Genomic DNA, 23,044 nt, shown 5'->3' with positions numbered 1-23,044 from the left:
CCATGGGCACGGTGCACGCGCGGGTGAGCGTGGCCGTGACCTCTGGCGGAGGCTGGGCGGGGCTGGCTGGGCGGGCCGGGCTGGGGCGGCGGAGGCCCCGTTGGGCATCGCGGGCGGGGGTCCGCCAGGCGGGCTCTTGGGGTCCCCACGGCGCCCCCGGGTCTCGGGCTCCTGCTCTGCTGTCTCTTTAAAACAACGATTTGATAAGTGACATCAACTGACATTAAGCGATCATTAAATGTCAAATGTCTGCTCATTGACCATTCCCTTTCGAAATGCACTTGAAGGAAACAACAGGTCGCTTCGTGGACTCAGTTGATCACACACATTTGCTCCAGGAAGAACAAAGCAAAGTTATTCAAAAAGTAGGAAAACTAGGAGACGAAAGAGAAGGAAGAGGGTCAGTAGCAATCTATTTTTGAAAATTAATCATTGCACCACCAGTTCACTCATGGAAGGCCTAGCAGAAGGTTTTGATCAGATTTTCTTCTTCTCCCCTTCAGAGTTAAAGACCTACAGTGAAAACTCTTCGAGTGGCAACAGTTTGCATAGGCACAGCAAACTGGGGGGCCATGGAAAGGAAAAGCCTTGGTCCGGCTTGCAAGGAGACCTTGCCCCTGAAGTTTTCTGGCATAAGACCAATTCTAGGCTCCAGGCATACTAGGTTGCCCAATAATCATTTTTATTTTGACCAAATCTGTTGTCTTAATATAAATTAATGAGTCCTAGAGTTTGTACGGGGAGGGTGAGGCCCCCTCTCAGCTAGGCCCAGCTCCCACTGCCCCTCTGGTCTGGCAGGTCTGCGGGTTACAGGGTGAGGGCGGAGAGATTCCCAAAGCAGTCGGAGGAAGTGCCAGGATCAGCCAGCTTGAGTTCAAGGTCCCTACCGCCATGCACACCTTCTCACACATCCTCCTTTTCCTAGCAGCTACTTCTCTACTCCTTCCGGCTCTCTCGGCCTCTGTCTCCCTTGCAGCTTTTTCCAGGCTTCCTTCCTTACTGGCTTCCAGGCCGACCAACTCCCTGTGCTGATGTTTTTTTTTTTTTTTTTTTTTTTACTTTTTGTATTTTGGGGAGCCAAAAAGGCTGAGGGGTTACTCCTGGCTCTGCGCTCAGAAATCGCTCCTGGCTTGGGGGGTACTATATTTGATGCCTCATATATGAGACGACTATATGGGATGGAACCGCGATCCTTCCTAGGCTAATGCTTGCAAGGCAGAAGCCTTACCTTGCCACCGCAGTAGCCCCAGGAGACCAGAGCTTGTGCGTTATTTGCCCAAGGCCACCTCCTTAGGCTCTTCAGAATGTTCCACTCTCAGGTGGCCCTGGGTTCCTGGTCAACCCTATCTTGACTTTTTTCTGCTGCTAGTTGGACCAGGCTGCGCTAGCTTGCTCCTAAGTTTGCAGCAGGTCTCTGGTTCCTTTCATAGCATTGGATCGAGCACACACTTTTCGTCCTGAAGGGGCAGAGTGCACCTGAAATGGTTGTGTGTTTTGTTGTTGTTGTTTTTTTACCATCCCCCACCCCAAAGAAATCCTGATGCTCTGCTGAGCTCACTTCTTCACCCGTCTTTCTTTACCAGTCATCTCTGATTTGGTCCCTTCCATACCCCTTTGGCCTTAGCGCCCCTGTTTGCTTGTTAGTTTTGTTTATTTGTTTTTGTTTGGGGGCCACACCAGGTGGGTGTGCTCAGGGGATACTCCTGGCTCTGCGCTGAGAAAATAGCTCCTGGCAGGCTCGGGGGATCTTATGGGATGCCTCAGATGGAACCCGGGTCTGTCCCGGGTCAGCAATGTGTGAGGCAAACATCCTAATGCTGTGCTATCTCTTTGGCTCCTGGGAATTTTGTTTGTTTTTGTTGTTTTAGCTTTGGCGCCAGTTCAGCTTCAGTTTCTGACTGTTCTCGGGCCGCTGCTGATTTACCCTGCAGGTCCCGGGACATTTGTTGATGTGCCTGAAATTGATCCGAGGCCGCTCTGGGGTGGGCAGGCTGGCTCTCTGGTTGATTCTGGGGGTGCTGCCAATCTTTGCATTTATTAAGTGGCCCTGACCCTGAAATTACTGCCCCCCCCACTCATGTATTAGCCCAAATACGCCTTTTTTAATTTGACCTTCCAGCGCCGCTGGCCAGTGATAACATGAACTTTTTATTTGTTTTTATAATAACATGAACTTCGTAATGATTTATATGTTGTGTGGTTTCCTCATGCACTTGTGGAGCAATATTTACTATGAGCCTTTGTTGTTTTCTTTTGGGGGATGGGGAGGGTGATACATCTGTTGGTACTCGGGGGTCACTCCCGGCTCTGCTCTCAGGACATCACTCTTGGTGGGCTCAGGGAACCATGGGGGGTACCAGGAAATAAAACCCAGATTGGCCACATGCTAGGCAAGCGCTCTGCCCCTTGTACTGTCCAGCTCTTCCCTTCCTTGTTTCCTTCTTTTCTTCTCTTTTTTTTTTTTTTTGTTTGTTTTTTTTGGGGCCACACCTGGTGGCACTCATGGGTACTCCTGGCTCTGTGTTCAGAAACCGCTTCTTTTTTTTTTTTTGGTTTTGGGTCACACCCGGCAGCACTCGGGTTACTCCTGGCTCCATGCTCAGAAATCGCTCTTGGCAGGCTCAGGGGACCATATGGGATACCGGGATTCCAACCAGTGACCTTCTGCATGAAAGGCAAATGCCTTACCTCCATGCTATTTCTCCGGTCCCCAGAAATTGCTTCTGGCATGCTCGGGGGACCATATGGGATGCCGGGATTGAACCCAGGTCCATCCTGGGTTGGCAAGCAAGGCAAATGCCCTACCACTATGCTGCTATCACTCCAGCCCCCCCTTTCTTCTCTCCCTCCCTTTCTTTCTTTTTCCATCTGGGGTGCCAAGGATCAAACCCGGTGTGTACACTGATTTCCACCCTGAATTCACTCCCTTCCTACATCCTCGATGGCCTCCAACATCTCTTTCTCAGCTCCACATGTAGGAGGCTGATTTGTGGACGTGCAAGTACAAGTTGCTATTTTAATTTCTTTTGTTTGTTTGTTTGTTTTTTGTTTGTTTTTGGGTCACACCCAGCAGTGTCAGGGGTTACTTCTGGCTCTATGCTCAGAAATCACTCCTGGCAGGCACGGGGGACCATATGGGATGCCGGGATTCGAACCACGGACCTTCTGCATGAAAGGCAAACGCCTTAACTCCATGCTCTCTCTCTGGCCCCCCCCCTTTTCTTTCTTTTGGTTTTTGGCCACACCCGGCAGTGCTCAGGGGTTACTCCTGGCTGTCTGCTCAGAAATAGTTCCTGGCAGGCACGGGGGACCCTAGGGGACACCGGGACTCAAACCAACCACCTTAGGTCCTGGATCGGCTGCTTGCAAGGCAAACACCACTGTGCTATCTCTCTGGGCCCCTAATTTCTAATATTTTTGAGAAACAGGGTAGTGATTTAGGTTTCCACAAAGACAAAAATATGATACCATAAAGAGGCCCATGAGGAGGGAATTGGTACTTTCTCTAAAACCCGCCCTGTCTTATTATCTTCCCACCCTCTAGCCCTGCCCAGGCGCCACTCCCTAGAATGATTTGACTCCAGACCTTACACGTGTCCTCCCCCAAGAAAGACAAGATAGATTATATTCAGTTCCCCATTTGGCTGTAGCTGCTACTCTTCAGGCCAGGGTAGAAGCCCCAGGGGCTATCAGACTTGTGGTGTGCAGATATATTCCCCAAATTAGATGCTTTTGAATTCCAGCTCTCTCTCTCTCTCTCTCTCTCTCTCTCTCTCTATATATATATATATATATATATATATAATTATTTTTTTTAAGGTTTTTATTTGGGCATTTGGGCGGGGGTTTGGGTTACACCCGGCGACGCTCAGGGATTGCTCCTGGCTCTGCACTCTGAAATCGCTTCTGGCAGGCTCAGGGGACTATGCCAGAAATCAAACCGGGGTCCATCGGGGTTGGACGTGTGCAAGGCAAATGCGTTACCACTGTAGTACTGCTCCAGCCCCATGAATATGTGTGTGTTTAGGGGTGGAGGCGTTGGTCTCCTCATGGCCGTGCTCAGGGGCTGTTACTGGCTCTGTGCATAGGGGTGATTTTTGGTGGTTCTTGAAGGGCCCTCCTGTGCCAAGGATTGAACCAGGATCTGTGACTTACAAGGCAGGCGCTGTGGCTGCTCTGCTCTCACTCGGGCCCTCAGTATCTCTTTTTTTTTGTTTTGTTTTCTTTTTTTTTTGTTTTTTTTTTGATTTTGGGCCACACCAGGCGGTGCTCAGGGGTTACTCCTGGCTGTCTGCTCAGAAATAGCTCCTGGCAGGCACGGGGGACCATATGGGACACCGGGATTCGAACCAACCACCTTTGGTCCTGGATCGGCTGCTTGCAAGGCAAACGCCGCTGTGCTATCTCTCCGGGCCCCTCTTTTTTTTTTTTTAACTCTGCAAAACCTTTCACTTTGACTCATCTTCATGGTTGCTTCGTGGCAGTTTCTTTGAAGTCACTTTTGTCCAAATGTGGCCATTTCGTGCGGACAGAAGTTGCTTGTTCACGACACGGCAGAGGCCTGCATGAGCGACCCTTGGAGGGAATTCAGACTCTCACACCGCAGCTCGGCCCTGCCCGTCCCAGGGCCCCACAGCTCTGGGAAGACGAAATTGTGCTCTAGCAACTTGTTGACCCTGTGTCCTCTACCCTTAGAGTTTGGAGCCACTTCCGCCCAGCGGGCCTGAATTTGGAGGCTTAGGGGAAGAAGCGGAGTTTGTCGGAGTGGAACCCGAAGCCAAGCAGGAGATTCTCGAGAACAAAGATGTGAGTATTGTGGGGCCGAACTCGGGGACTCCACGTATGAACTGGGGAGACGCCCCACTTTTCTCTTTGAAATGAGTATTATAGGGAGAAACTAGTGACATTCAGGATGTTGTTCTGGGCCTGGGAGATACATGTCCCACAGTCTGTGGCTTCTGAAATGAAATGCAGCTGAAGAGCAGACAGATGCTTCTGGATTCAGGAATTCAGAGCTCAGGGGTGTCCGGTTACTACAGATCCTGAGTTTCCAGTGATTCTCACTGAGGCCACCTGCCAGCCTGCAGGGTCAGAGTTGCTGATGCTGCGAGTTTTGTGGCCTATGCGGCCTGTCTTCGGGGTACAGCCCCTGTCCCAGAAAGCCAGAGTCATAACTGAAGCGTTCTGCCTCTATCCAGTCCCTCTATAGCCAGAGTGTCACACTGAAGCAGTTGGTCCCACTGCAGCTGGAGTTGGGGACACTGGCCGGGTATGGGCATGAGACAGCTGTTGTCAGGCTGTCCCCCTGACTTGCAGTTCTTCCGGTTCTTGCGCAGTGGGCTCTGCTGTGTGATTGACTACAGGGCAGGGCAAGCCCCTATCTGGCAGGACATGAGGGACTCTGCGACAGGCTTTGGGGACTTAGAGGCGCTGGCCACTTGGCCACGGGTCCAGGCTGCAGGCTTCGTGGAGATGCTGCAGGGGGAAGAGGTAGACATGATATAGGATCGCAGGGAGTGGAGGGATGAAGCGGAAGCCTCATGCCCAGAGCATTGGAGAGATGCGGGCCTGGAAGCAAATGCTGACGCAGGAAATAATCCACACTTGGTTAAAGGGATACAGCCAGTGTAGGGCCTTCCGCTCCTAAGAAGCAGATAGCTCAGTGGTAAAAATTGAGGCCACCAAAAAGCGTTTTTCCCTGAGACCCGGGGTCTTTATATAGCAAGCATTGCACCACATTCTGGGGTGCAGAGCAGGTGGGCTAACAGCTTACACTCAGCCAAGGGTGCTTCCCACCAATGAGTAACGAGCATATCCTGAATAGGCTGAAACCTGGTTAGCCCAAATAGGCGACCCCCACACTGTCTCCCCTTCCCACCCACACCGCCCCGCCCCTGCAGGTCGTCGTCCAGCACGTTCACTTCGAAGGGCTGGGCCGGACCAAGGACGACGTCATCATGTGCGAGATCGGAGGCGTGTTCCAGGCCCGGAACCTCATTGAGGCAAGCGCACCCTCCCACTTCTTGTTTGGGCCCCCGTGAGGCCTCAGCCCCACCTGCAGGCTCCTTGCTCCCCCAAGAAGCGCCTGAGCTGTGGGTGGTCCTGGGAGGCCAGCGTGGCCCCTCTGCTTCCTGCCTCAGCTTGCTGGGTCCTGACTGTTTCCCCTCGGTGGCCCATCCTGGGGCCAACCTCAGTGTCCCTTGCCCAGGTCATGCGCAAGTCACACGAAGCCCGGGAGAAGCTGCTGCGTCTCGGGATCTTCCGACAGGTGGACGTGCTGATCGACACTTGTCAGGGTAGGGTGTGTGGGGGGGTCCGTGTCCCCCAGTCACCGTGTCTGGGGGCTAGTGAGCACTGTTGGGTAGAACTGGCATTTCAGAAAGGAACTAGAGGGTCCCCCCAGCAGGACCCCTCCAGACCTCACAGGCCCCACCCATGCCAGAAATCTTGGGAGCACTGGTGGGATCCTGAACATTGACCTCTTCCTGGGAAAGCGAGGGCTGGGGGAACCCGGGACCTTTGCTTACCTGCGTGACGCGCTGTCTGGGCTCAGGTGATGACGCGCTTCCCAACGGGCTGGACGTCACCTTTGAGGTCACGGAACTGCGGCGGCTGACAGGCAGCTACAACACCATGGTTGGCAACAATGAAGGCAGCATGGTGGGTCCTGCAGGGGTGGATGGTGGGGACGCCCCCGTGGGGAGATGCAAGCATGGGTTCCTCCATTCACCCTTGTGTGCGCGGCCGGAGCCTTCCCAGGCAGGGTCCCCAACTGCTAGGTGCCGTCTCTGGGATCCACGCACTGCTAGGAAGGATCGTGCTCGTCATTGTGTTTTGTTTTGGGGACCACACCCAGCAGTGCTCAGGGCTGACTCCTGGCTCTGTGCTCAGGGATCACTTCTAGCAGGGTTCAGGGAATGGAACCCAGGGTCAACCAGGAGCTGCTCTGGAATGGGGTAGGGATGGGGTCAGGGCTAGCTTGTGCTCCTCACCTGGATGTCTCTCCCTCCCTCCGGCACTGCTAAGAAACCACTTCCATGTCCACCTCCCCAGGTGCTGGGCCTCAAGCTACCCAACCTCCTTGGCCGAGCCGAAAAGGTCACTTTCCAGTTTTCCTACGGAACCAAAGAAACCTCCTATGGCCTGTCCTTCTTCAAACCACAGCCCGGAAACTTCGAGAGAAAGTAGGGAGCCTGGCAGAAAGATCCCTGGGTCCAGCGGATGGTTTCAGAATTTTCCCTAGATGGCCAGAGGGCAAGCGGGCAGTCAGGCATGTAGCTCCGAGTCTGGCCATGGTCGTGGACCTCGGACTGCTGCCAGCCTGTCTTGTCCCTGAAACTGTCCCATTGCCTCCTAGTTTCTCCGTCAACCTGTACAAAGTCACGGGCCAGTTCCCCTGGAGCTCGCTGCGGGAGACAGACCGAGGCCTGTCGGCTGAGTACAGCGTAAGCAGCCAAGGGTCATCCCTGGCCAAGCGGGGCTGGGGGTCGCAGTGGTGCTGCTCCATCTCTGCTCTCTGGGGTGTGACTCTCTGTCCCACCTGCGGAGATATGTTGTCTTGGTTGGTTGCCTAAAGCTCCTGTCTGGATACTCGGGGCCACGGGGAACTTTTTTCAGGGCTCTGGTTTCTTCTAGCATGTTCTGACCAGATGCAGCCAATAAAGGGAGTTCATTGCTTCTTCCCCAAAGGCCTGAGCCCCCTCCCCCGGCTGTCCTCTGTACCCCATCCTTGGAGCTCTAATGAGTGAACGAAGCCTTGAAATTCCCAGGGTTCCTTGTCCTCGTCCTCCCCCTCCCCCGCATTGCCCATCAGGGTTCCCCTGGAGACCTGCTTGACGCCTCCAGCCATGCTTGCCCGTGTCCCTACAGTTCCCCATCTGGAGAACCAGCCACACCGTCAAGTGGGAAGGCGTGTGGCGGGAGCTGGGCTGCCTGGCCCGGACCGCGTCCTTTGCTGTGCGCCAGGAGAGCGGCCACTCGCTCAAGTCCTCCCTCTCGGTAGGGCTGCGAGCATGAGGGAAGGGAGTGGGGTGGGGGGCTGGGGGTCCTGCAGCTCCCAGGGCCGTTCTGACAGTCAGGCCCACCCATCCTTTGTAGCACACGATGGTCATCGACACCCGAAGCTCCTCCATCCTTCCTCGAAGGGGCGCCCTGCTCAAGGTCAACCAGGTCTGTCACACTCAGGCCCAGGGGGAGGGGAGACTGGGAGTGGGGGTGGACCTCCCTGACCTGCCTCTGCCCCAGGAACTGGCCGGCTACACTGGCGGCGACGTCAGCTTCCTGAAGGAAGACTTTGAGCTTCAGCTGAACAAGCAGATTGTGCTGGACACTGTGAGTGTCTGGGGTGGGGGGGTGGACCTGGCGCCCTGCATTGCTGTGCACTGGCCTGGGGCCCGGTTGTGCCCACTTAGGAAGGCTCAGAGATACCCCCTCTCCCACACCCACCATGGAGGCACTTCCCTGCCAGGCCTCCAGGAGAAGCCCCGAGTATCCTTGGTCTGCCTGGCTGGCAGCTTCGGTGCTTCCAGGAGCCCTTCATTAGTCCCAATGTTTGCTCAGGGCCAGGGTGTGGGGGGCAACTGTGGGTTTGGGGGGACCTGGGCTTGGGACCATAGGTGATGGGCAGCAGCCAGTACTCACAAGGCTGAGGGTGTCGGGAGAAGGTGCCACAGGGTGGGAAAGACACCATGGCTGTCTAGATGTCCAGGGTCTCTCACCAGCCTTGCATGTGGCCCCGCAGTCATTAGCCTTTGAGTCCCCAAACCAACAAAAGTCCCTGTCCACCCCATCTCCCCCAAAACTGGAGCGAGTCCTTGAACCAGCCAGGCCTTGAGCCAGGCCTTGCTGAGCCCACCCCCACCCCCAAAGCTTTGCACCCGCAGGCCCGGTCCCTCATTGCTTAGTTCTGGGGTAACAGCTTTGGTTTCTCTCAGGTGTTCTCGGCGTCCCTGTGGGGCGGGATGCTGGTGCCCATTGGGGACAAGCCATCCAGCATTGCCGACAGGTGAGGAATGGCTGTCCCCTGCCCTCAGCTCTCAGACCCTGTGGGTTTAGCTGTCCAGGGCTGCGCTCTGGAGTCACTGCAGCTTTGCCCCATCTGCTAGCCTCAGGGTGCCCCGGGCAGCTCATGGTGTGTCCTACCTGTCTAGGCTGGGGGGGGGCTTTGCTTTATTTGGGGGGATGCCAGGAGGAAGCCAGCCAGGCCCTCTCAAATGTAGGCGAATGTCCCCGAACCAGCCATGGTGCAGGTGCCGTGTGGAGAGCATCCCAGGACTCTGGGGACAGGCGCTGTGCCTGACTCTCGCCACCCTCTTGTGTCAGGTTCTACCTCGGGGGACCCACCAGCGTGCGGGGCTTCAGCATGTACAGCGTTGGCCCGCAGAGTGAAGGTTCGGCCACGGGTCTGGGGGAAGCGAGGGGGAGATGCAGGGTCTGGGAGGAGGCAAGGGGAAATGTTGACTGGAAGATGCAGAGACCCGAAGTCCCATTTCACGCATTTGCACATGTAGCCATGCACACACACACGCACACACACACGCGCACACACACACACACACACACACACACGTACACTCGCCCCGTACTGGCCGCTGAGGTCCTAGAGGCATCGCACCCCAAGTTCTGGGCACAGACCTGGAGCCCAGGGGAGGCTGAGAGAGGCCAGTGCGGCCTTGGGGGGGGGGGGGGAACCTGACCGCTGCCCGTTTGCTTGCAGGAGACTACCTAGGGGGCGAGGCGTACTGGGCCGGCGGGCTACACCTCTACACCCCGCTTCCCTTCCGGCCCGGCCAGGGCGGTTTTGGGGAGCTTTTCCGGACACACTTTTTCCTCAACGCCGGGAACTTGTGTAACCTCAACTATGGTGAGTAGGCCAGGTGGGACCCTGGGGTGTGGAGGGGGTTCAAGGGGGTCTCATACCTGTTTAATTTTGGGGGGTCTTGTCGGGTTGTGGGGGGGGTCTCCTCGTTCTGTGGGGGGACCCCAGTTCTGTCCTGGCCAGCCCCAGCCTCAGCCCCATGCTCAGGGATCCCTCCCTCCCGCAGGGGAAGGGCCCCGCGCGCACCTGCGCAAGCTGGCGGAGTGCATCCGCTGGTCCTATGGCGCCGGCATCGTGCTGCGGCTCGGCAACATCGCTCGTCTGGAGCTCAACTACTGCATCCCTATGGGCGTGCAGCGGGGCGACAAGTAGGTGCCGCTAGCCGCGTGGGTCCTGGGGCTCCAGTGGTGGGTCGGGGCGGCGCCTTTTCCCCTCCACTGTTCAGCTGCTGACAGCCTCAGACCTGCAGACGGCTGATGCTGAATTGTGTGTGTATAACCAGTAGAATGTATATGTGTCTTTGTGTGTTCGAGTGTATAACCAGCAGTGTGCTTGAGAATGTCTGTGTATCTGAGTCTGTTTGTAATCAGCGGAGTCTGTGTTTGTGTGTAAATGTAAGTCTGTGTGTGTAGCCAGCAATGTGTTTGTATATGAGTGTGTGACTGGCCACCGTGGACCTTCCCCCTCTCCCGCTCCCTTCGAGCTCTCCCGCTGTCTGGAGTCCCACCAGGCCCGGCCATTCGTCTGTCTGCTCCGGGGCCTCCCTCCCAAGTGCTCTGGAGCTGATGCAGACCAGTGGGGGGCCTTATCATGACCCTTGCACTCAGGGACCCCCACACCCCCTTGCCCAGCCTGACCTGCTCCCCAGCCCTTCCTTCACCACTCTGGGAAGTGGGAGCATGGCCCAGTCCCCATGTCATCCTGAGGGATGTTCTGCCCCATCTAAACTTGCCTTGGCTGCTCTCCCCTTCGTGCTGGGCATCCTGCACTGCATCACCACTGAGTGGTGCCATGTGTCCTCCCACGAGACCCCAAGCTCTCTTTTTCTCCCGGGGGCCCCAGAGCCCACCTTCCACTGGGCTCCTACCCAGCCCCACAGCCTGGGACCCGGTGCCCTCCTTGTGCTGATGACCCAGCAGTGCCTCTCCTCTGCACCCTGTTTTCCTGCCTGGGGAAAGACCAGTGGCCCGGCAGGGGTGGGGGCAGCTGGGTCACTGCTGGACCAAGGCCCAGAGGCTAAGCCTGCCCGCCAGGCACCCCCACACCCACTCTCAGCGCCAGCATGCCCGGGTCTCAAGGTTGGTTGGTGCTGAGCTGGCTGTCCGCCCGCCACTGTCTTGCAGGATCTGTGACGGGGTCCAGTTCGGGGCCGGGATTCGCTTCCTGTAGCTGGGCCAGAATCTTTCCTCCGCTCGTGCCTCCGGTGGCCTTGTCTCGTCACACCCAATAAACCTACGGATGGAATCTCGGCTCCGGCTCTGGTTTGCTCCCGTCCAGCCAAGTGTCACACTCCCTTGGGGTCCCCCCTTGGGTGCTCCTCTCACAGAAGCACCAACTTCCTGTGGAATGAGGCCCGGACCCCAGGCCGCAGTGCCCACCCCAGGAGCCAGTGCTGACTGGAGGCTTTGGTCACCTTGGGGGCTCCGTGCTGACCAGGAGAAGCCGCCCCATCCCCTTGTGCCTGGACATCCAGGCCTGTCGATATGACACCAGGGGGCGCTCTCAGCCACTCTTGGCAGGAGATGATCTTTGGGGACACTTTCCAGAGGGCCCCCCCAACAATGTCCTCAGGACAGGCACCACCTCTCACCTCCATACCTGCATCTCATGCCATCTGTCGTGGGTTTTGGGGCCACAGGTGCTGGTGTGTTCAGGGCTACTCCTGGCTCCGTGCTCAGGATCTCACAGTGCTGGGGCTGTACTTGGCCCTCCAGCCTCCCCACCAGTCTCTCCAGCGCCCTCTGTAGCTTTTATTTTTTCATTTTATTTTTTTTTGTTTACTCTTTCGGTTTTGAAGCCACATCCAGAGGTGCTTAGGGCTTACTACTGGCTCTGCTCAGAGATTACTCCTGGCAGGCTCTGGAGAACCTATGGGATGCTGGAGCTCGAACCTAGGTTGGCCTTGTGCAAGGCCAACACCTTCTCTTTTGTACTGTTGTTTCAGCTCAGGAATTGATTTCCCTGTGGAGAAAGCCCAAGCATCCCCTCGCCCTGGTCAGGACAGAAGCCCATGAGGGCTGGGGGTTGTGGGGGGGGGGGGAGAAGCTCTGTAGCCAGGTCTGAGCTCACTCAGCTTGGAACCCTCAGGCTTGAGGGACCCTTTGGGATGCCGGGGATCGAATCCGATTCTGCCCCAGTTAGGACACATTCAAGGCAAACGCCTTACCGTTGTGCTATTTCTCCAGCCCTGTTTTGAAACTTTTTTAAGAATTGAGCCTCAGGGAGAGATAGCATGGAGGTAAGGTGTTTTCCTTTCATGCAGAAGGACGGTGATTCGGCATCCCATATGGTCCCCCGTGCCTGCCAGGGGCAATTTTTGAGCGCAAAGCCAGGAGTAACCCCTGAGTACTGCCGGGTGTGACCCAAAAACAAACAAACAAAAAAAAGAATTGAGCCTCAGGGGCCGGAGAGATGGTGTGGAGGTAGGATGTTTGCCTTGCATACAGAAGGACCGTGGTTCGAATCCTGGCATCCCATATGGTCCCGCGAGCCTGCCAGGAATGATTTCTGAGTGTACAGCCAGGAGTAACTCTTTTTTTTTTTTTTTTTTTTTTTTTTTTCTGTGGTTTTTGGGTCACACCCGGCAGTGCTCAGGGGTTACTCCTGGCTCCATGCTCAGAAATTGCTCCTGGCAGGCACGGGGGACCATATGGGACGCCGGGATTCGAACCGATGACCTTCTGCATGAAAGGCAAACGCCTTACCTCCATGCTATTTCTCCGGCCCCTGGAGTAACTCCTGATTGCAGCTGAGTGTGACCCAAAAACAAAAACAAACTAAAAAAAGAATTGAGCCTCAGCTTTGCAATATTCCAACCCTATCCCCTTTCCAGGGCACGTCCTAAGGCCAGGGTCCCCATTTCCCACCGTTCCATTCCACCCTGGCCCAGCCATGAATATTTAGCCCCCCTGTGCTTGAATGGTCCTCCCAGTGGCATTCGAGTATTTAGCTGATTTCCTCCCTGGTGGGGCCCAGTGCGTTCTTGTCACCTGCTCACAGCTGCTCAGCCCGAAGGTGGGGACCAGTAATGAGGACTTGGGGTATGGTGGGTGAGGAACGGGCGCCTGCATCTGCACGGGGCTGACTCCCCAGCCTGGCAGGGTCTGTGGTTTCTGTGGGCGGTGGCTCGACACCCACTTCCCAGTTAGTATCCCCAGGAACTGAGACCAGCCCCATCCCCCATCCAGGTTCCATCACCCCCTGCTGCTCACTGCCAGTGCCCTTCGACACCAGGGACTCAGTGAACCGCAGCTGCTCTGGGGTCAGGCAGACACTTGGGCGCTGGATTAGTGGCTCATTCTGTCCCCTGGGCCTGCCCAGCCCACCAGTGGGTTTAGTTCACGGAGCCTGGAGCTCGAGAAAGGAGACATAACCCACACTGAGGCCACACTGAGGTCACCGTGTCCAGACCTTGGGGGACAGGAAGTGCTTGGCTGTGGCTGGAGCCAGTTTGATTTTTGTCTGAGCACTGCTGAGTTGCTCCTGTGTGAATGTGAGTGTGAGTTCGTGGGTGTGTGTCCCAGCCACTGTCTGTCTGACTATCCTGGCCCCTCAGGAGGAGCTGGTAGCCTCTGGCCATCGTCCCAGCCAGCCTGGGGGACACCAGGCCCTTGGGAATCCCTCACAAGAGGTCAGAGTCCTGTGGTCTTGTTTTTGCTTTGGGGCCACACCACCCGTGTCCAGGGGGGTTATACTCTGGGCTTTGTCCTCAGGGGTCAACCCAGGGCAGAGGGATTGAACCTGGTGCTCCAAAGTATTTGCTCAGCCTGGCCAGCATCTCCCCCATCCCTGTTAAACCTTGACCCTCTGGCCTGTGCTGGGACATAGAGTTGGGGGAGAGGGGAGGCTTGTCCAAACCTTGCCAGGGTTCCACAGCCCTGAGTCATGAGTCGGGCAGTGACCTGATGGCAGATTATCTCTGGGATAATCTGAGCACTGTTTGGAGAGTTCCCCCATAACGGTAGTAACTATGAAGAAACCAGCCAGACCTTCCGTGAGTGTACTGTCATCGTTGTTTATGCTTCCAGGCAAGGGCACCCGGAAAATAAAACCTCCTTTTGCACAACCTGCTCCTCACCCGGCCTCTGAGCCTCCAAGAATGGGATTTGCGTTTTAAATGATTAGAGACAAAAATGAAAGGAAAATGCGTCTTGGGGCTGAAAGATAGGACGGCACAGGTGGGTGTTGGCCTGGCTCGTGGCCAACCGGGTTTGATCCCCAGCACTCCACTTGGTCCCTCGAGTTCCAGGAGGGAGCCCTGAGCAGTGCCGGGTGTGGCTCAGTAACCCCAATACATATATACATACAGGAGTGAGTGTGTGAGCTTGACTGGACTCTGCCCCTTTAAACAGGGCTGCATTATGTGCCTGGTAAGCCACAAAGTCCCCCTACCTGGGTGATGGGCTCTGGCAGATGGGCCCGAGAACCAGAGATGGGGAGCTCCTGGGTAAACCGGGCGGTACTGCTGGGGGGAGGTTCGGGGCCTCGATGACAGCGTTCAGTGACTTTGGGAGACACAGATAGCTGGGCAAAACCCAGGCCAGGTACATGCACCCCGACTGCTTCCCTTCCCCTGAGTGCCAGTGACAGGGAATTGAGGCCACAGACCACGGGACCCTCAGCAGTGACTCCTGGCTTTGTGCTCAAGGCTCACTCCTGTGGTTCTCTGGGGACTCTGTACGATGGCCAGCATCAAGTTGGGGTTCACTGCCTGCAAGGCAGGCAGCTACTCCCTTTACAATCTCTCTGACCCTGGCCAGAAAAACATTTTTTTTATCAAATAAAATTATGAAGGGGCCAGAGCAATAGCACAGAGGTAAGGTGTTTGCCTTGCACGCACCTGATCTGGAATCAATTCAGTTTCAAACCCCAGCATCCCATAAGGTTCCCAGAGCCTGCTAGGAGTGGTTTCTGAGCACAGAACCAGGAAGAAACCCTGTGCACTGCTGGATGTAGCCCCAAAACCAAAAAATTAAAATAATATTATGGGTCCGGAGAGATAGCACAGCAGTAGGGCGTTTGCATTGCATGCAGCTGGTCCAGGACAAATGGTTCAAATCCCCGCATTCCATATGGTCCCCAGGTCTGCCAGGAGCTATTTCTGAGCGCAGAGCCAGAAGTAACCCCTGAGCACCACCAGGTGTGACCCCAAAACCAAAAAAAAAGATAAAATTACGAATCCTTCAGGACTGATTTTTGTTCTGGGGCCATCCCCAGCACTACTCAGAGGTTCCTCTTGACTCTGTGCTCAGAAATCACTCCTGACAGGCTCTGAGGCCCCAATGGGATGCCAGAGCTTGTTCCCGGGTTGGCCACGAACAAGGCAAATGCCCTCCCTGCTGTGCTACACTCTGGCCACTAGAGGAACATTGGGCCGAAGTTCATGGTGCCCGGGGAAGGTAGAGTTCCCTCATCTTACCCCTTAAATGTGCCCGAGACCACAACATGAGCAAAAGTCTTTTCAGCTGCATGGAAACAAGATGCCAGTTGGTTCTATGCCAGTTTTCTTATTGTGCCAAGAACATACACTTGGTGAAGAGTGAATTCTGCCAACTTGGGAGGTGGTAAGGACCGACCTCCTGGCAGGGGCTGTTGCCAGGAAGCCTTCCTGGAACCACAGCCCAGACCCAGAGCTGAGCACGGTTTGAGGAGCTGAAGGCAAGGCGTCGTTAAATAATGTTAAATAAGCATTAAATAACGGCCCAGTTGTAGGAGCCTGAGCTAGAGCATATCGGGGAGGGTGTTTGCCTTGCATACTACCGACTCTAGGAGGAGCCCCGGGCCTCGCAGGGTGCGGCCCCCAAACAATGAAACCCCCAGTTCTTCGCTTACAGCGGGATATATCAACTTTGCTCAGAAACAACTTTGCTCTGAACACGCACAATTCTCGAAAGAAAGAAAAACAGACAAGGCTTGTTGTTTGCTAGAAGTTGGTAAACTGATGCTACAGGAAGTTGTGTGTGTGCATTGGCAGGGATTTATTTTGGGGGTCGCACCCGCCAGTGCTTGGGGATTACTCCTGGCTTTGTGCTCAGAAATTGCTCCTGGCAGCTTGGGAGACCCTATTAAATGCAGGTTTGTCCTGGTTGGCCATAAGCAAGGCAAACGCCCTTTCCACTGTGCTCTTAAGGGGGGGTTTTCACGGGGCCTTAAACTCCCCTACGCAATAGCTTGTCAGTTCCACTGATGGTGCTCCAGGGAGGACGGTGGGTAGAAGTTTCTGGAGTCCGAGCAATCAGGGTCTACTCCAGTTCTGTGTGGGGGTAGTCCTGTCCATGCTGGGGACACCGCTATGATGTTGCAGATAGAACCTGGTTATCCTGCGTGCAAACCCTGCCTGCCAGCTTCCAGAACTCTCCACTCCCTTTCCTGCATATTTATGAAGTGTGAGTCTGTCTTCTGCAGTATCACGTCGTCAGCAGTTGCCAAACCTCTGATGTGAGTCTGCTGTGAGCCCCTCTCGCCAGCTCACGGGGCCGGCCACTAGGCCACAGCTGTACACCACCCCCCCTCCCCCTTGTTCGGACTTGCATGAAAATCATCCTGTTATTCAACTTCTGAGGCAACAACGGTGCTCAGGCTGGATCCAGGGATTGCTCTGAGTTCAAAAGGAAAATTAGACCTCAATTCTGCCAAGGTCTTCCAGGAACACCACCACCCTCCAGCCAAAATTTCAGAAGGACTCAGTGAATTCAAGTCAGCTTTTTTGTTTGTTTGTTTTGTTTTTGGGTCATACCCGGCAGCGCTCAGGGTTTACTCCTGGCTCTCAGCTCAGAAATTGCCCCTGGCAGGCTCAGGGGACCATATGGGATCCTGGGATTCGGAGCACCGACCTTCTGCATGCAAGGCAAACACTCTACCTCCATGCTATCTCTCCGGCCCCTCAAGCCAGCTCTTTTGGAATATGAGAAAGAAAAGAGAATGGAAATAAGCAAAGAAGGGAACAGACCAGTGAGCAAGACCAGCGAGGGGAACATGGGTTTGCAGAGTGAGCCTGAGTATTTTATTTATTTTGGGGGCACCCTTAGCATTGCTCAGGGGTTACTCCTGGCTCTGCACTTAGGAATCACTCCTGCCGGTACTCCGAGGGCTATATGGGACGCCGGGGATCAAAACTAGATTGACCGCATGCAAGGCAAATGCCCTACCCACTGAGTTATCACTCTGGCCCCGAATAAGCTCTTTTTTGGAGGGGGCACACCCAGGGGTCACTCGAGTATGTGGTCAGAAATCGCTCCTGGCTCGGGGACTATATGGGATGCTGGGTATTGAACCATGGTCCATCCTAGGTTAGCTCGTGCAAGGCTCATTTTAACCCCCTGAGCAAATCTGTCATTAACTCTGCTCAGTAACCCAAATGGACTAAGCTGAGGTCTTGCTTTGGCAATCAGTTCTGTACCCCAGAAGGTCTGTAGGGAAAGGGTGGCTCTGGATATAATTTAGCCCTGCTTTATCTGCTCCCCATGCACGGAAATGTCTCATTACCTCAGCAGCCATATTTCAAATAAAGTCTGGATTATATGGGTTAGGGCATTTTATTAATGGGATGTTGCAATTTTTTAATTAATTTATTGGTTTTGGAGCCACACACAGTGGCGCTCAGGAGTTACTCCTGACTGTGCTCAGAAGTCGTTCCTGGCAGGCTCGAGGGACCAGATAGAGTGCCAAGGATTGAACCTGGATCTGTCCTGGGTCGGCAGCGTGCAAAGCAAATGCTCTACTGCTATGCTCTCTCTCAGGCCTCGGATGTTGGTGCTTCTTTTTAAGGTGATGTGTTTTTAAGCCTACAGCACTCGGTATTCCCAGGTGTCCTCCCATCCAAGTACTACCCAGGCCCAACCCTGCTTAGCTTCAGAGATCAGACAGGATCAGGTGCATTCAGGATGGTATGGCCGTAGACTTAATTTTATTTTTATTTGGGGGCTCCCCCTGTTGTGCTCAGCCCTTCTGACTGCCCAATGCTTTGCCCTGGCAGTGCTAATTGGAGTGATAGCACAGCGGGAAGGGCACTGGTCTTGCACAATGTTGACCCGGGTTCAACTCCCAGATTCCCATGTTTGCACCACCAGGAGTGATCTCTGAGTGAAGAGACGAGAGTCTCTGAACATTGCCAGATGTGACACCTCCAAAAACTAAGGAGAGCAAAACAGTCAAAAGCTCACAAAGGGAAAAAGAAAATGTTCAAGAAGAAATTGCTGGGTTATTAATCGCTGCGGGTTTAAGATTTGGGTTTTCAGGCCTGGAGAGAGAGGACAGAGTAGGCAAGGTGCCTGCCTGGCCTGCAGCTACCTTGGTTTTGATCCCCAGAACCACTAGGATCCCTGAGCACAGGGCCAGGATAAGTTCTGGGGACTGCTGTGTGGAGCCCCAAACCCTGTATCTAAATAATGAAATAAGGGGCTGGAGAGACAACACGCTTGCCTTGCAAGTTGCCAAACCAGGTTTGAGCACCAGCACCCCATATGGTTCCCTCAACACTGCCAGGTGTGCCACCCCCCCCCAAATTTGAGGGCTGGAGTGATAGCTCAGTGGTAGGGCCATTTGCCTTGCATGTGGCTGATCCAGGATGGACCTGAAGTTCGATCCCCAGAGTCCCATATGTTCCCTGAGCCAGGAGTGATTTCTGAGCACATAGCCAGGAGTAACCCCCTAGCGTCAGTGGGTGTAGCCCCAAATCAAAAACAAACAAAAATATTGAAATAAAATGAGTTTTCCTTAAAAATTGCTATCAATGAATTTTGGCTTGGAAGTCGGCCAGAATTCCCAACAATGTCTGAAATGGCCAGAAACGTATTTCACCTGCTAGCAACATGGGTTTATGTGAGGTGGGTCATTGTTTACAGAAAAGTCTCAGGCCTGAGAAGTAACAACAGAGATGTTTATCCTACAGCTTTGCACATTTAGCCAAGACTGAATTCTCTGTGTGAACATAAATAAGCACCTCCGTCTCATTAGCATGCAAATTTGCCTTTGGTCTGTACAAAATGGTAACATTATGTGTAGAGCTGTTTTTATGTGATTTTAATTTCTTTTTTAAAAAGTCTTTAGAGTGGGGCTGGAGCCATAGCATAGCAAGGAGGGTGTTTGCCCTGCACACTGTCGAGCTGGGTTTGATCCCCGGCATCCCACGTGGTTCCCGGAGCATCGCCAGGAGTAATTCCTGAATGCAGCAGAGTCAGGACTCAGCCTGGAGCAACCCTGGCTGTGGCCCTATCAGGGCTTGGTGGACTCTGGGATGCCAGAGATCGAACCCAAGTTGGCTTCATATAACACAAATGCCTTCCTTGCTGTGGGCCCCTCCTTCCTTCCCATCAGGGCACCATGAAGTGACCAGGGGTCCAGGTTCCTGCGGATTGATGTGGGGTGGGCCTCGCTGCTGCCACCAGGATGGCTGCACATGTCTGGCACACAGGCTAGGCCCTGAGTTGGATCTAGCCCCCCCCACCCCACCCCGCAGTCGTGCCCAGCACCCCACGAATGCCAGGGCCGGGTGTCCCCTATTTGAAAGAAAAAGACTTGTTTTAATATAAATTAATGAGTCCTAGAGTTTGTATGGGGATGGTGAAGCCTTTCTGGGCTCGACCAGGCTCCCACAGCCCCTATGGCCTGGAGGGTCTGAAGGTTGCAGGGTGAGGGCGGAGAGATTCACAAGGCAGTCAGATGAAGTTTCAGGAGTCAACCCGCTTGGTTTCACGGTCCCTACCGCCATGCACACCTCCTCACACTAAGCCTCTTCCTAGCGGCTACTTCCCTACTCCCTCTGGCTCTCTCTGCCTCTGTCTCCCTTTCAGCTGCTTTTTCCAGGCTTCCCAACTGGTTTCCAGGCTGACCAACTCCCTTTGGCGATGCTGCTGCTGCTGCTTCGATGATGCTCAATTGCTGATGCTGAATCTCTGATGATGATGCCTTCTTAGACATTCTCTCTAACTCTCCTTATCCCCTCTCTCTCCCCCATGCAGACCCCTCTCTCTGCCCATTCCAGGTGTGGGCAGTTCTGATCACTCAGGTGGGAGAAATAAGTTCGGGGAGGGCGGGTGATGTCCTTGGTGGCTAGATCCCCACTCTCTGGGGGTCCCCAACCCTAGCCTGGGGCACTGGTGTGCGCAACGCGCAGTGGGGCTGGCGATCGGGCGGCCCGATGGAAGGACAGACGGACGGACAAGCCTGGCAGGTCCAGCTCGGTGGCCGGCCCTGCTGCGGGGATCGGGGGGCGGGCGCGGGGCGGCGCAACCGGAGCGGGCCCCTCCCCAGGCAGCGCGCGCGGTGGTGGTGGCGGTGGTGGTGGTGGTGTCGACCAGGCAGGCGGCCGAGAGCGCAGTGCCTGGCCCGGCCCTGCCCATGTCCTCGGCGCCCACCGGCAGGATGAAGAAGGAGGAGACGTTCCTGGGCAAGCTGGGCGGGACCCTGGCCCGAAGGAAGAAGGCCCGCGAGGGTGAGTGGCACCCCGGACCCCGACCCAACCGTGCGCGCCTGCCCGCGCGCGCGCAGCGACCTTCGTGCCAGGCCGGGCGGTGACCTCTCGCGCGCTGCCCGCTCCGCAGGGCCACAAGGGCCCAGGCCCGGTCCTAGGGCGGGGAGAGGGATCTCGGGGTCCCCCTGTGTGTCTCTCGGGGAGTTTCACGCCGCCAGGGGGAAGCCCGGACCTCCCCACCCCACCCCAGGCCTGACCAGCGCGCCCCAGTCTCTTGCTGCTCTATTGGCCAAATTGCGTTTCTTTTCCATCCCAGCTGTGCGGGATGGGAGACTGGGGTCTCATACCAGCCGCCAGCGCCTCCCCACAGCCCTCCGAGGACATCCGCTCGCTCCCCAAGTTTCTCAGCCTTCTGGGGACGCAGCTGCTGGCTGAGCTGCCCTTTGAATCCTGCTGGGGGCTCAGCTGTCTTAGTTTTTTTTTTTTTTTTTTTTCTTCCCTTCTTGGGGCCTGCACTTCCCCAGCGCCTTCCTGGGTGGCAGAGTGGAGCAGGGACCCCGTGTTGCGGGTCAGCCGGGCTCCCTGCTCTCCCCGTGTTGCACCCCAGGTCTGTCCAGCAGGGCTGCCTGCCTGTGGGGGTCTCTGGGCCCTTCCCTGGACTGTGCTTGGCCACGTGACTTTCAACTGACCCTGTGTGTCCCCTCTCCCCCCAAAGCTGGTGTGATGGGAAGGAAGCCTTTTTCCTCAGTGGCTTCCCCAAAAGGGCTCCACTTTCCAGGCTGGCTCCGTCTCCACATCTGCTCCCACAGATGTGCCGGAGCTATGAGTGACCATCACCCGCCTATCTGTCATTTCCTCTGCCTCCTGGTGTGTCAGCGCCACGAGCCAGTTCTGTTCCTCCTCGTGCCTAACATGATGACAGACAAACAAGAGGGTATCTGCCCGTTGTCTCTCCGCCTCACTGGCCAGACTGGGCTCCTGGGGCTAGTGCTGAGACTGGTTCAGTGGCAAGTTCAGTGGCAAGCGCTGTCATGCTCTGGACTGGGGTTGTTTTTTTGTTAGTTTGTTTTCCTTTGGATTTTGGGCCTCTCCTGGCTCTGTGCTCAGAAATCGCTCCTGGCAGGCTCGGAGGACCATGTGGGATGCCAGGAATCAAACCGGTGTCATCCTGGGTACGCCAAATGCAAGGCAAATGCCCGACCACTGTGCTCTCTCTGGCCACGAAGCTCTGTGCTGGGGCCTCAGAAGCAGTGCCTGGGTGAGCTGTGGGCCGAGACTAGGATCTTTGATCCAGTGATCTTTGATGCCAGTGAGTGGAAGGTTCTGGACTCCTTTGTTCCTGTAGCTCACCCGAGTGCTGAGTCTTCTCAGACACACCCACTGTCCTGTTCTAGGCCACACTTCTTTTGTCCTGCTTTGTGAATGGGGGGGCTCCAAAGTAGGGGGCCTGTCTGGGGCCCCCAAAGGCTGAGGCCAGTGTGTGAAGCCCTGGGAACACGGTAGGGACACGCTGGTGGGATTGGAAGGGCCTGGTTATTGTAGGCGAGTTAGCTGGACTCTGGGGTTCATACCTGGCACCTTAGGGTGTCTCCAGACAACAGAAGATCAGAAGCTCAGGTGGGCAGAGGCAGGAACGGGGTCGGGGCAGTGTCTGGACTTGGAAGGGCCCATCCCTCTGCCATGGCGTCTCCTAGAGGTGGAGGTGGCAGGGCCATAGGGGTGAGTCCCTTCACCACGAGGGTTTCCAGCACCGCCACAGGGCATGTCTCAGTGACCCTTGCCCCTAAAAGAACTGAACGTGGTCCTCCCCAGATGTAGGGTGCAAGCTGATATCCCTGGGCTCTGGCATGCAGCCCTGCACTAAGTTTTCTTCCTCTTTTTTTTTTTTTTTTTTTTTTTTGGTTTTTGGGTCACACCCAGCGGTGCTCAGGGGTTACTCCTGGCTGTCTGCTCAGAAATAGCTCCTGGCAGGCACGGGGGACCATATGGGACACCGGGATTCGAACCAACCACCTTTGGTCCTGGATCGGCTGTTTGCAAGGCAAACGCCGCTGTGCTATCTCTCCGGGCCCTTTCTTCCTCTTTTTTGCTTGGGGGGGGGGCTAAGGGACTGGCCAAGTCCTTCTGGGGAGGCCTCTCAGCTGGGGCTTGGCCCCCCTCGAGTTTGCAGGAGGCTGTAATTCAGCAGAGGCCTGTTGGGGGCGCACTGTGGATAGTGCCTGAAGTTAAGCTGAGGGGAATCTCCTATGGGAAGGTGGGGAAAGGGGGTCTGGGTTTCCCTGGGTGGGGTTGGGACTGTATTTGCAGTCTGGCTGCTGGTAGAGGCCTGGCAGGGCCCAGTGGGCAGAGGGAATGGGGGCTCCGTGCCAGGCTGGTTCCTGGGTGTGGTCTGTGGTCAACAGGTGCTGCTACCCTTCCAGGAGACACAAGTACCCCCAAGTGCCTTCTCTGTGGGCTGCCCTCAACTGCTCCCCGCCTCCTGGCCCTGCCTCCGGAAAGCCCACCTGGCCTGTCCCCACACACCCCCCACTCCCCTCTTCCCAGTTTCTGATTTTGTCATTTCTGAAGTCACATCTGATGTCTCTGTCTGTCCCCAG

At 55.6% G+C, this 23,044-nt stretch overlaps 2 protein-coding genes and 1 non-coding gene across 4 annotated transcripts in view; 2 read left to right on the top strand and 1 right to left on the bottom strand.

Moving 5' to 3' along the window:
- Window positions 1-2: 2 nt before the first annotated feature.
- SAMM50 (SAMM50 sorting and assembly machinery component) lies at window positions 3-11,281 on the top strand. Its single transcript, XM_049771615.1, has 15 exons — window positions 3-23; window positions 4,696-4,806; window positions 5,901-6,002; window positions 6,209-6,296; window positions 6,554-6,660; window positions 7,054-7,184; window positions 7,358-7,445; window positions 7,870-7,998; window positions 8,098-8,169; window positions 8,245-8,331; window positions 8,934-9,004; window positions 9,322-9,389; window positions 9,716-9,862; window positions 10,044-10,185; window positions 11,161-11,281. Exons 1-15 carry the CDS (start codon window positions 3-5, stop codon window positions 11,204-11,206), a joined length of 1,410 nt encoding a protein of 469 aa, XP_049627572.1. The 3' UTR covers window positions 11,207-11,281.
- A 6,536-nt stretch (window positions 11,282-17,817) lies between these two features.
- LOC126007365 (5S ribosomal RNA) lies at window positions 17,818-17,936 on the bottom strand. Its single transcript, XR_007494944.1, has one exon. It is a non-coding gene; the product is annotated as a 5S ribosomal RNA (ribosomal RNA).
- A 2,386-nt stretch (window positions 17,937-20,322) lies between these two features.
- The window catches only part of PARVB (parvin beta), a 98,627-nt gene continuing 95,905 nt past the window's right edge, over window positions 20,323-23,044 (top strand). For both annotated transcript variants that reach the window (XR_007494846.1, XM_049771656.1), the window contains exon 1: window positions 20,323-20,468. Coding sequence is in view for 1 of the 2 variants with exons in the window: in XM_049771656.1 (XP_049627613.1) it covers window positions 20,375-20,468 (94 nt within the window). In the remaining variant the exon portion in view is untranslated. The remainder of the gene's footprint in view (window positions 20,469-23,044) is intronic.

Source organism: Suncus etruscus, chromosome 4 (genome assembly GCF_024139225.1).
Source record: "Suncus etruscus isolate mSunEtr1 chromosome 4, mSunEtr1.pri.cur, whole genome shotgun sequence".
Classification (NCBI taxonomy): domain Eukaryota; kingdom Metazoa; phylum Chordata; class Mammalia; order Eulipotyphla; family Soricidae; genus Suncus; species Suncus etruscus.
This window is presented reverse-complemented; position numbering and strand designations above follow the sequence as displayed.